Genomic DNA, 13,149 nt, shown 5'->3' with positions numbered 1-13,149 from the left:
TATGCAAATACAATGGCACACCGGTTTTTCCAGGATCAAAATGGGGTTTAGGTGGTGGGTGTGATGTGGGCATAGCCCACTAAAATGCTGTCGTTTTTAAAGCTAATTTTGCCATGGGGCTGAGAACATTTGCATTTTTTAAAGCTAACCTCGTGCAATTCTACACATTTGCCATGGTTTGTCGTGTTCTTATAGTATCTGAATGAATTTCAGATTCTCCCTGACTGTTTCGTTGTATATTTTAGTGATTGTTGTTATTTTATAAAAAATATGTCTCTACATGGGGATCTAAAATTAGTCCGATGGGAGTCGTCAGTCATGTTCCCCTCGCTAACCTTCCACTCTTTCTCCGCCTTCCCCAGGAATGGTAAGATCCCGGTGAACGACGAGGAGCAGACCAACGTGCCGCACATCTACGCCATCGGAGACATCCTGGAGGGCAAGTGGGAGCTGACGCCCGTGGCTATCCAGGCTGGCAAGCTGCTGGCACGCCGTCTGTACGCGGGCGCCTCGCTCAAGGTAACTGTCAGACAGCAGGCCTTCAATTGACCCCCTAGGAGTTGCCATTTTCTATTGCTAGACCATAGCAGATTGACAGTGTGACCCTCCGGCAGTACTATCTCTGTGCCTCTGCTTTGAGGAGATTTGCTTGTTTCTTTCAGAAGAAAATATGGATGTTGGCCCTCGTTGGTGTTATGTGGTGGAGTCTTTGCGTCCCACCTAAAATGTGTAAACTAGAAGAAACCATGTACAGATTTTCCCTAGCTTCTATCATATAGTAGGGTATTTTGCCTTGTGAACCTCTGATGTGACACCACCTGGTACAGACAGTAAATTGTTATTAATTGTGGTTTAATTTTGTGTGCAGTGTGACTACGTGAATGTTCCCACCACGGTGTTCACCCCTCTGGAGTATGGCGCCTGTGGGCTGTCTGAGGAGAAAGCTATGGAGCTGTACGGGCAAGACAACCTGGAGGTAGCTACTGACGCAACACATGCTCCACTTCCAGCCTAGTGGTAACCTGGTCAAAAATGAACACCCTGCCAAATATGTGTAGATTTTGGCATTTGGGAGTAAGAATGTCTAATTCATCGTCCACGTTGGTCACACTCGGGACTCTACAATGGGAGTATTTCAGAAAAATAGTCAAAAGTCAAGTATGGCCAAATGTGAGTTGTGATTTTATAGCAAAATAAATGCTGCAGTAGATGTTGTCGAAGTATTTCTGCCGTTTTGTTTCATATTTGGTAATGCACAAAGAAATAAGAATCCTAACATTATAGCTATCCCTTTTCGTGCAGCAACACTGGGGGCTTGTGCGTGCAATAAATATTTGTTTTTAGAAGCAATGCACATTGAAGTGTACTGAATTGAGACTTTCCTTGTTTCTTGGCTATTTATACTGAACAAAAAATATAAACACAACATGCAACAATTTCAAAGATCTTACTGACTTAGTTCATACAAGTAAATCACTAACATTTAGTGGTTTAAATTTGTTTTGTGAAATCCATAGATTAGGGCCTAACGGGGCAGGGATGGAGGGCATAGGCCCACCCACTGGGGATCCAGGCCCAGCCAATCAATGAGTTTAACCACCCAAAAGGACTTTATTACAGACAGAGATACTCTGTTTCATCAGCTGTCCGGGTAGCTGGTTGCACATTGTGAGGCTGGTTGGACAACTGCCAAATTCTCCAAAATTATATTGGAGGTGGCTTATGGTAGAGAAATAAATGAACATTCAATTATCTGGCACGCTCTCAACTTGAGACGTGTGGCAAAACTGCACATTTAGTGGTTTACATTTTTTGTCCCCAGCACAAGTTGCACCTGTGTAATGACCATGCTGTTTAATCAGTTTCTTGATATGCCAAACCTGTCAGGTGGATGGGTTATCTTGGGAAAGGAGAAATGCTCACTCACACAGATGTCAACAAACTTGTGCCCAAAGCTTGAGAAATAAGCTTTGGAAAATTTGATGGGATCTTTTATTTCATCATGAAACGTGGGACCAACACTTTTACATGCTGCGTTTTTATATATTTGTTCAGAATACATTATATAAGCTACATTGTTTTTCAATGTTTGAGTTTGCTTCTACTGCTAGCAAAGAGACATCAATTGGCCCCTGCTATTGAGATTCCTCACAGGCACACATGACTATAGGCCCCGTTACCTAGGTAAGCTTAAAGGGGCAGCTGCGTTTTTGTCTCTGATATTTTGGTTAAAAGACAGGTCACATAAAATTGAGTTGAGCAATATACCACATTATCTTACTAGTAATACATTTCTTGTTTTAGAAAGATTACTAAGCATGTCAATCTTTAAAAAATAATGTAAAACAAAAAATGTAATTATGGAAACACAAAATTGGCTGGTTAAAATAATCTTGAGTGACTGGTAGATTAAAAATATATATATATATATACCTGCCACAGTGGCTGGTAGCCAAAGTTAGTTTTAGGCCCTGATTGGTACTTCAGCCACATCACACACACTCGCAGCACACTGGCACTGAATAATAGATATTGGACCGATATCAACTGACATTTTGGCTCTGCTCACATATGCACCTTAGCTAGCATAACAGTTAAAATGTGGACACTGGAACAAAGCCTTTGACACACCAGCTAAAATGGCTAGCTATTAGACAGTGGAAAACCAGAGTTCTGGTTCTGTGTTCACTTATGGTTTCTACCATTTCTTTCAACTTTTCTAACTGATACTTAACAGACATTTTTTTTTCTTATTAATAAAATGCATGTTATTCTTCCATTACGGTATGTGCATTTAATGTCCTTGTTAACTGTGTAGGTGTACCACAGTCTCTTCTGGCCTCTGGAGTTCACCGTCCCCGACAGGGACAACAACAAGTGCTACTCAAAGATCATCTGTAATAAATTGGACAATGTAAGAACACCCTCTTTCCAAACTTACCTGACTACCTGTTTTAATTCATAGATACAGCAATTATTGTCACCTATTTCGCCGTATAGAGTTCAGACTTTCTCACATTGAAAACAGAGGATGTCTGGGACCCAGACAAATGACACTCATTGTAAATGAGAACTTGTTCTCAACTGGCCTAGTTAAATAAATAAAACTGGGAACAAAAGGCTGCCACCCTGACAATGCGAACCCATTGTCACGTATGACACGTATGTGAAATTCAGCATGTTGAAGACGAACACAAGTTCCTCCATGCAGGGTCTGGCTAACATAACAAAATAGTACATTACCGATACACTTGACCTATCAGACCCTGTAACACCCTTCTGTCTCCCTGCAGGACCGTGTGATCGGGTTCCATTACTTGGGGCCCAATGCGGGAGAGGTGACGCAGGGCTACGGCGTGGCCATGAAATGTGGCCTGACCAAAGAGCAGCTGGACAACACCGTTGGCATACACCCCACCTGTGCTGAGGTAAGACTGATCCCAGACCAGCTGCAAGCCGCATTTCATTTGAGTTGCTCCCCCCTCACTAAAATTGGCATTGCAAGCACTATGCTCTACCGACTGAGACCCCCCCCCCCAAAAAAAGTTTGTGCTCAAAAAAATAAAGGGAACACTAAAATAACACATCCTAGATCTGAATGAATAAAATATTCTTATTAAATACTTTTTTCTTTACATAGTTGAATGTGCTGACAACAAAATCACACAAATCATCAATGGAAATCAAATTTATCAACCCATGGAGGTCTGGATTTGGAGTCACACTCAAAATTAAAGTGGAAAACTACACTACAGGCTGATCCAACTTTGATGTAATGTCCTTAAAACAAGTCAAAATGAGGCTCAGTAGTGTGTGTGGCCTCCACGTGCCTGTATGAGCTCCCTACAACGCCTGGGCATGCTCCTGATGAGGTGGCGGATGGTCTCCTGAGGGATCTCCTCCCAGACCTAGACTAAAGCATCTGCCAACTCCTGGACAGTCTGGTGCAACGTGGCGTTGGTGGATGGAGCGAGACATGATGTCCCGGATGTGCTCAATTGGATTCAGGTCTGGGGAACGGGCGGGCCAGTCCATAGCATCAATGCCTTCCTCTTGCAGGAACACTCCAGCCACATGAGGTCTAGCATTGTCTTGCATTAGGAGGAACCCAGGGCCAACCGCACCAGCATATGGTCTCACAAGGGGTCTGAGGATCTCATTTCGGTACCTAATTGCAGCCAGGCTACCTCTGGCGAGCACATGGAGGGCTGTGCGGCTCCCCAAAGAAATGCCACCCCACACCATGACTGACCCACCGCCAAACTGGTCATGCTGGAGGATGTTGCAGGCAGCAGAACATTCTCCACGGCGTCTCCAGACTGTCACGTCTGTCACGTGCTCAGTGTGAACCTGCTTTCATCTGTGAAGAGCACAGGGCGCCAGTGGCGAATTTGCCAATCTTGGTGTTCTCTGGCAAATGCCAAACGTCCTGCACTGTGTTGGGCTGTAAGCACAACCCCCACCTATGGACGTCGGGCCCTCATACCACCCTCATGGAGTCTGTTTCTGACCGTTTGAGCAGACACATGCACATTTGTGGCCTGCTGGAGGTCATTTTGCAGGGCTCTGGCAGTGCTCCTCCTGCTCCTCCTTGCACAAAGGCGGAGGTAGCGGTCCTGCTGCTGGGTTGTTGCCCTCCTACGGCCTCCTCCACGTCTCCTGATGTACTGGCCTGTCTCCTGGTAGCGCCTCCATGCTCTGGACACTACGCTGACAGACACAGCAAACCTTCTTGCCACAGCTCGCATTGATATGCCATCCTGGATGAGCTGCACTACCTGAGCCACTTGTGTGGGTTGTAGACTCTGTCTCATGCTACCACTAGAGTGAAAGAACCGCCAACATTCAAAAGTGACCAAAACATCAGCCAGGAAGCATAGGAACTGAGAAGTGGTCTGTGGCCACCACCTGCAGAACCACTCCTTTACTGGGGGTGTCTTGCTAATTGCCTATAATTTCCACCTGTTGTCTATTCCATTTGCACAACAGCATGTGAAATTTATTGTCAATCAGTGTTGCTTCCTAAGTGGACAGTTTGATTTCACAGAAGTGTGATTGACTTGGAGTTACATTGTGTTGTTTAAGTGCGTATGTATGTATGTATGTATGTACAGTGCCTTGTGAAAGTATTCGGCCCCATTGAACTTTGCGACCTTTTGCCACATTTCAGGCTTCAAACATAAAGACATAAAACCTGTATTTTTTTTGTGAAGAATCAAAAACAAGTGGGACACAATCATGAAGTGGAACGACATTTATTGGATATTTCAAACTTTTTTAACAAATCAAAAACTGAAAAATTGGGCATGCAAAATTATTCAGCCCCTTTACTTTCAGTGCAGCACACTCTCTCCAGAAGTTCAGTGAGGATCTCTGAATGATCCAATGTTGACCTAAATGACTAATGATGATAAATACAATCCACATGTGTGTAATCAAGTCTCCGTATAAATGCACCTGCAATGTGATAGTCTCAGAGGTCCGTTAAAAGCGCAGAGAGCATCATGAAGAACAAGGAACACACCAGGCAGGTCCGAGATGCTGTTGTGAAGAAGTTTAAAGCCGGATTTGGATACAAAAAGATTTCCCAAGCATTAAACATCCCGTGGAGCACTGTGCAAGCGATAATGTTGAAATGGAAGGAGTATCAGACCACTGCAAATCTACCAAGACCTAGCCGTCCCTCTAAACTTTCAGCTCATACAAGGAGAAGACTGATCAGAGATGCAGCCAAGAGGCCCATGATCACTCTGGATGAACTGCAGAGATCTACAGCTGAGGTGGGAGACTCTGTCCATAGGACAACAATCAGTCGTATATTGCACAAATCTGGCCTTTATGGAAGAGTGGCAAGAAGAAAGCCATTTCTTAAAGATATCCATAAAAAGTGTAGTTTAAAGTTTGCCACACGCCACCTGGGAGACACCAAACATGTGGAAGAAGGTGCTCTGGTCAGATGAAACCAAAATTGAACTTTTTGGCAACAATGCAAAACGTTATGTTTGGCGTAAAAGCAACACAGCTCATCACCCTGAAAACACCATACCCACTGTCAAACATGGTGGTGGCAGCATCATGGTTTGGGCCTGCTTTTCTTCAGCAGGAACAGGGAAGATGGTTAAAATTGATGGGAAGATGGATGGAGCCAAATACAGGACAATTCTGGAAGAAAACCTGATGGAGTCTGCAAAAGACCTGAGACTGGGACGGAGATTTGTCTTCCAACAAGACAATGATCCAAAACATAAAGAAAAATCTACAATGAAATGGTTCAAAAATAAACATATCCAGGTGTTAGAATGGCCAAGTCAAAGTCCAGACCTGAATCCAATCGAGAATCTGTGGAAAGAACTGAAAACTGCTGTTCACAAATACTCTCCATCCAACCTCACTGAGCTCGAGCTGTTTTGCAAGGAGGAATGGGAAAGAATTTCAGTCTCTCGATGTGCAAAACTGATAGAGACATACCCCAAGCGACTTACAGCTGTAATCGCAGCAAAAGGTGGCGCTACAAAGTACTAACTTAAGGGGGCTGAATAATTTTGCACGCCCAATTTTTCAGTTTTTGATTTGTTAAAAAAGTTTGAAATATCCAATAAATGTCGTTCCACTTCATGATTGTGTCCCACTTGTTGTTGATTCTTCACAAAAAAATACAGTTTTCTATCTTTATGTTTGAAGCCTGAAATGTGGCAAAAGGTCGCAAAGTTCAATGGGGCCGAATACTTTCGCAAGGCACTGTATGTATGTTATGTATGTAAAAAATCTTGAACGAACGTTCGTAAGATTCATAATATTACATTGCATTGTGTTACACCCTCTAAACTTATTTCACAGATTTCTTGGCCAAAGTCCGTTCAACTATGACAGACAAAATTAGATTTTTTTTTTTTTTTCCAGAAAATCACATTGTAGGATTTTTTAATGAATTTATTTGCAAATTATGGTGGAATATAAGTATTTGGTCATCTACAAACAAGCAAGATTTCTGGCTCTCACAGACCTATAACTTCTTCTTTAAGAGGCTCCTCTGTCCTCCACTCGTTACCTGTATTAATGGCACCTGTTTGAATGTTTGAACTTGTTATCCGTATAAAAGACACCTGTCCACAACGGATCAGTCATCCTGGACCCTTTGCAGAAAAACAGCCCCAAAGCATGATGTTTCCACCCCCATGCTTCACTGTAGGTATGGTGTTCTTTGGATGCAACTCAGCATTCTTTGCCCTCCAAACACGACAAGTTGAGTTTTTACCAAAAAGTTATATTTTGGTTTCATCTGACCATATGACATTCTCCCAATCTTCTTCTGTATCATCCAAATGCTCTCTTGCAAACTACAGACGGGCCTGGACATGTACTGGCTTAAGCAGGAGGACACGTCTGGCACTGCAGGATTAGAGTCCCTGGCGGCGTAGTGTGTTACTGATGGTAGGCTTTGTTACTTTGGTCCCAGCTCTCTGCAGGTCATTCACTAGGTCCCCCCGTGTGGTTCTGGGATTTTTGCTCACCGTTCTTGTGATCATTTTGACCCCACTGGGTGAGATCTTGCATGGAGCCCCAGATCGAGGGAGATTATCAGTGGTCTTGTATGTCTTCCATTTCCTAATAATTGCTCCCACAGTTGATTTCTTCAAACCAAGCTGCTTACCTATTGCAGATTAAGTCTTCCCAGCCTGGTGCAGGTCTACAATTTTGTTTCTGGTGTCCTTTGACAGCTCTTTGGTCTTGGCCATAGTGGAGTTGAGTGTGACTGTTTGAGATTGTGGACTGGTGTCTTTTATACTGATAACAAGTTCAAACAGGTGCCATTAATACAGGTAACGAGTGGAGGACAGAGAAGCCTCTTAAAGAAGTTGTTACAGGTCTGTGAGAGCCAGAAATCGAGCTTGTTTGTAGGTGACCAAATAATTATTTTCCACCATAATTTGCAAATAAATTCATTAAAAATCCTACAATGTGATTTTCTGGATTATTTTTTTTTCTTCTCATTTTGTCTGTCATAGTTGAAGTGTACCTATGATGAAAATTACAGACCTCATCTTTTTAAGTGGGAGAACTTGCACATTTGGTGGCTGACTAAATACTTTTTTGCCCCACTGTACATATATATTTATTGATTGAGATTTGTCAGCGGACCCCTGCAGTACTTTGTCCGCGGACCCCACTTTGAGAACCCCTGTCATAGGTATCTACGTAATGTTCAAGACTAATGACATCAGTACTTTGTTACAAGCGCACCCTCTATCCATCTCTATGGTTTGAGCTTGGCTCTGACCATTAAAAACAATTATTGCGAACGAGTCGTGCCACCTCGCTATGATGCAGATCTCAACAGTCTTTCTGCTTCTTCTTTTCTTCCAGATCTTCACCACCATGGAGGTGACCAAGAGCTCAGGCGGTGACATCACCCAGACGGGCTGCTGAGGTTAAACCCTGCTTGTTTAACGGGCTGTCCTGTTCTCCATCTTAGATCTCTCACCTCGTAGCTCTGCGCCAACCTGGCCCCCTCATTCTATACCCAAGACCAATCACTTCTCAGGAAAAACCAATAAGGTGATCAGAAACGGGGGGGGGGGGGGAGAAAGTCTGAACGGATGAAACCACACATTTGGGAATAAGGGTGGGGAAACAGTGGGTCAGTATAATACTGTCTGGGTCAGTATAATACTGTCTGAAAGATTGAGCCAATAAATGCTCTGAGGGGGCCTGTAGTGTGGACATAAAAGACATATGAGGTGATTAACTATCTATGGGACAGCCTGCTAGATAGCGGGGTTACTCTGCTGCTTTCACAATGCACCCTGTGTGTGTCTTCCTCAGAGGTGCACCACCCCTCTCTAGGGATGGGTGAGTGCTGTTTGACGTGCTGGCCCTTAACCCAATCACTGTGGTGGGCTAGAACTGATGTCCCTCTGTCCAAAGACACCAGGGGTGAACCAAACCCTTCGTCCAAACTTAAACACCCGCACACACACACACATATATATATATATCTACACATACTTGCGTATAATGACTCCTGTAGTATGTTAACAGCTGAATGGATACAATAATTCTCTGATCCAGTGTGGTGGAAATGCCTGATCATTTTTACTCGGTGGAAGTTAATAAACACATCTTAGGACATAGTAGTTTTCTTTTGTCATCACGTCTCTTCTCTGGCAAGCCATCAACATTCCAGGCATTATTTCTCATCAGAAGTGTATATTGTCTGATATCTCAGAAATGGAACATTGAAATCAAGTTTAATGTGGGGCAATGGATTTTTTAAATATCAGTATTTCTCATGGTGTCGAACTTGCCGTTTCTCCACGTCTGGATCGTCGATTTAAAGGCAACTCCCAGTTCCAACTTCTACCAAACTGTTAACCAAAAAGGTGCATTTAGGAGAAGTCAAAAGAAAGAACCTCTGAATCATCATTCAAATCTCTGTCCTGCTTCAGAAAACACTGTTAGTAATTCCAATGACTGAATACATAAAACATGAATTGTAGTGATTTATTGTATATATTTGACACGCGCGCACACACACACTTTAAAGGTTTTCAGTAGATAATTAAATAAATGCTTCTTTTGTATCAGTTTGATCTTGCTGTTTTGTTTGCCTCCGCATTGTGTATGTAAAATGTATCCAATCTGGTAGAGGACAGTATTTAAGAGTTATTTTCTGCCTACTGTTGAGCAGTGACACCGGTCAAAATGAATAAATGACTGCTTCACTGGTATCACTGTTTTTCTAGATCACTTTTATTAAAGTCTTGAAAGATAATGTCAACATGCAAACTATCGTCTTGACTCTTTTGTTTGTGTCAGGAAAATTTAAGATGTTACTTTTATTTTAGCTTCCATTATGAAACGACCTGTTCCGTGTGGTTGCCTAGTGGTTGATGGGGTAATCTTGTGCATGTGAGAAGAGCATATCCGGTTTACAGGAATGTACCTAAGGAAATATCGGGTGTTTGGGCGTTCCTTAGTAACCTTAGTTTCCTGAGATAAGATCAGAGTTCATAACCGGGAATCGGGTGTGTAAAAAGTCTTATCAGTGTGCTATGACGTTTCCTCCTTACTGGAAAGGACCAGCAATGTGGCTTCCACTCAGACCAGGTTTGTCCTGGCACAAACAGATCTGTGACTAGACTATATCAGCATTTCATTACTTGCATATCATAAACCATTGGGAGGGGGAAATTTGTATATTGTCCCAATTGTCCTTCAACCTGTATTCTTGAACATGTACATTTCAGAAATTATATTATATTGAAACATTTGAACTGAGGTATATCTTTAGGAAAACCAATATTCTGTTTGCTGAGAACTGTTTTTCAGTACAAGGTGGGTGTGTGGTTTTCATAGTGATTATTTTAATCCTCTTCATTCGTCGTCCACAGTCGATCAAACCACGTTTAAGTGGGCTCCCATTCATTTCCCTATATATCAGACAAGGATGTTTTGAAAAATGTATAATGGGGTATTTCCGTTCAGATTTGTGTATCAATTGCCATGGCCTATTCATCCAGTTAGTGGCGGTCGTGATCAAAAGAGCCTGGACTGGTGTGAAGCTTTTGTTGGGTTTAGTGGTTCTGTCTTTTGCTTGGGTGTGTAAACGGTGTCACCTGCACATGCTGCCATGGCAACTCTGGTCTATGAATTTTAATTAGCTTTATAGTCCCTCAGTTGAATTGAAAAGCAATCTACCGGAGATATGATTCAATTATTTTGTCTGTTTATCATTGAGAGCTTTTCAAACAAACAGAGCTCCATCCCTTAATCAACGTGTTCCCAGAGTTTATTTAAGGTGGAGTAATTCATGTCAGTTACTAGAAATCTGTAGCAACATACCTGAATAGTCCAAAGGGGTTGAATACATTCGTAAGTAAACTTTTCTAGTCCTGTTCTATATTTTTGAGATTAGGGCCCATAATTATAAAGAACAAGGCCTTTTCCTCTCACTGAGAATGAAGTTGTCAAGGATTGCAAACATACTGTACAAAGACCCCAATACCACTTAACATTTGGTCTCCTATTGATTTTCTCCCATACCTTTATGGTACAGAAGGAAATGTAGCCAAGGCGGGCTAGATGAAGTGACCTCGAACTTTACGTGCTCTGTGATTGTTACCAGAAAACAGCCAACAACTTCTTCTGTGACTCAGGAACTAAACTCAGCAAAAAAAAGAAACGTCCCTTTTTCAGGACCCTGTCTGTCTTTCAAAGATAATTAGTAAAAATCTAAATAACTTCATTGTAAAGGGTTTAAACACTGTTTCCAATGCTTGTTCAATGACCCATCAACAATTAATGAACGACCGTTCCACAGGTGCATGTTAAGACACTAACAGCTTACAAACGGTAGGCAATTAATGTCACAGTTATGAAAACTTAGGACAGTAAAGAGGCCTTTCTGCTGACTCTGGAAAAACACCAAAAGAAAGATGCTCAGGGTCTCTGCTCATCTGTGTGAACATGCCTTAGGCATGCTGCAAGGAGGCATGAGGACTGCAGATGTGGCTAGGGCAATAAATTGCAATGTCTGTACTGTGAGACGCCTAAGACAGCGCTACAGGACGGACAGCTGATCATCCTCGCAGTGGCAGACCACGTAAACAACACCTGCACAGGATCGGTAAATCCGAACATCACACCTGCGAGACAGGTGCAGGATGGCAACAACTGCCCGAGTTACACTAGGAACGAACAGTCCCTTCATCAGTGCTCACACTCTCCGCAATAGGCTGAGAAAGGCTGGACTGAGGGCTTGTAGGCCTGTTGTAAAACAGGTCCTCACCAGAGGTCCTCACCGGCAACAACGTTGTCTATGGGCACAAACCCACCGTCGCTGGACCAGACAGGACTGTCAAAAAGTGCTCTTCACTGATGAGTCACGGTTGTCTCACCAGGGGTGATGGTCAGATTCGCGTTTATCGTTGAAGGAATGAGCGTTACACGGAGGCCTCTGGAGCGGGAGCAGTTTGGAGGTGGAGGGTCCGTCATGGTCTGGTGCGGTGTGTCAGCATCATCGGACTGAGCTTGTTGTCATTGCAGGCAATCTCAACGCAGTGAGTTACAGGGAAGACAACACCTCCCTCGTGTGGTACCCTTCCTTCAGGCTCATCCTGACATGAACCTCCATCATGACAATGCCACCAGCCATACTGCTTGTTCTGTGTGTGATTTCCTGTAAGACAGGAATGTCAGTGTTCTGCTATGGCCAGCAAAGAGCCCGGATCTCAATCCCATTGAGCACATCTGGGACCTGTTGGATTGGAGGGTGAGGGCTAGGGCCATTCACCCTAGAAATGTCTGGGAACTTGCAGGTGCCTTGGTGGATGAGTGGGGTAACATCTCACTGCAAGAACTGGCAAATTTGGTGCTGTCCATGTGGAGGAGACTTTTGATTTTGACATGCCCTTTGTTCAGGAACACATTATTCCATTTCTGTTAGTCACATGTCTGTGGAACTTTTTCAGTTTATGTCTCAGTTGTTGAATCTTGTTATGTTCATACACATATTTACACATGTTAGGTTTGCTGAAAATAAACGCAGTTGACAGCGAGAGGACATTTATTTTTTTGCTGAGTTTATATCTAGTATGAGTGGAGTAATCATTTCTTATTTCTGCGTAATGTACCTCTTCCTATGATTCTCTCTCTGGTTCGAACAATGGCAGGGTGCGGGGTATGGACTCAAGTGTCCTCTGCTGGTGCTTTGAATGATCAAACTTGCTCATGAAAAGTCAAGGTGCTATATAGAGTGATGCATTTTATATAGGCCTAATAAAGATCTTATGAAGGCTTCCTTGAGTCTTTATAAGATGCATTTATACACTAGTTTAAAAGAGCAATATTCATAAATCGCTCTGCCATTTCCTGGTTGATCAAATTCTAATAGTTTGCCTAATTTCAGTTTGTGACAAAACAAGCAATGCGTAGAGAATCATTGTGCAAACCGCTGTGAAATGTCTTTTCGGTAACCAAAAATATTTTCATTTGTTTGAAGCTGGTGTACAAAGTCGGGAATCATAGAAATAGCGCAGATCTACTGATTTCTTTAGACTTGCATTCAATGAGTGACAGATCTATAATTCCGGTTTCTAAGTTAATTTGGTTGGGTGGCCCAAAAAGTTAGACATTACAGCTTTAAAGTGG

General features: G+C 42.8%; 1 protein-coding gene across 1 annotated transcript in view; it reads left to right on the top strand.

Moving 5' to 3' along the window:
- Positions 1-9,786, top strand: part of LOC135541416 (thioredoxin reductase 1, cytoplasmic-like) — a 29,106-nt gene extending 19,320 nt beyond the window's left edge. The window contains exons 12-16 of the mRNA XM_064967651.1: positions 363-519; positions 869-976; positions 2,819-2,914; positions 3,294-3,428; positions 8,365-9,786. Coding sequence (XP_064823723.1) covers positions 363-519; positions 869-976; positions 2,819-2,914; positions 3,294-3,428; positions 8,365-8,427 — 559 coding nt within the window. The 3' untranslated portion in view covers positions 8,428-9,786. The remainder of the gene's footprint in view (positions 1-362; positions 520-868; positions 977-2,818; positions 2,915-3,293; positions 3,429-8,364) is intronic.
- The last annotated feature ends 3,363 nt before the right edge of the window (positions 9,787-13,149 follow it).

Source organism: Oncorhynchus masou, chromosome 6 (assembly GCF_036934945.1).
Source record: "Oncorhynchus masou masou isolate Uvic2021 chromosome 6, UVic_Omas_1.1, whole genome shotgun sequence".
Classification (NCBI taxonomy): Eukaryota; Metazoa; Chordata; class Actinopteri; order Salmoniformes; family Salmonidae; genus Oncorhynchus; species Oncorhynchus masou.
Note: the sequence above shows the minus strand (reverse complement) of the source record. Positions and strands in the feature narration are given on the sequence as shown.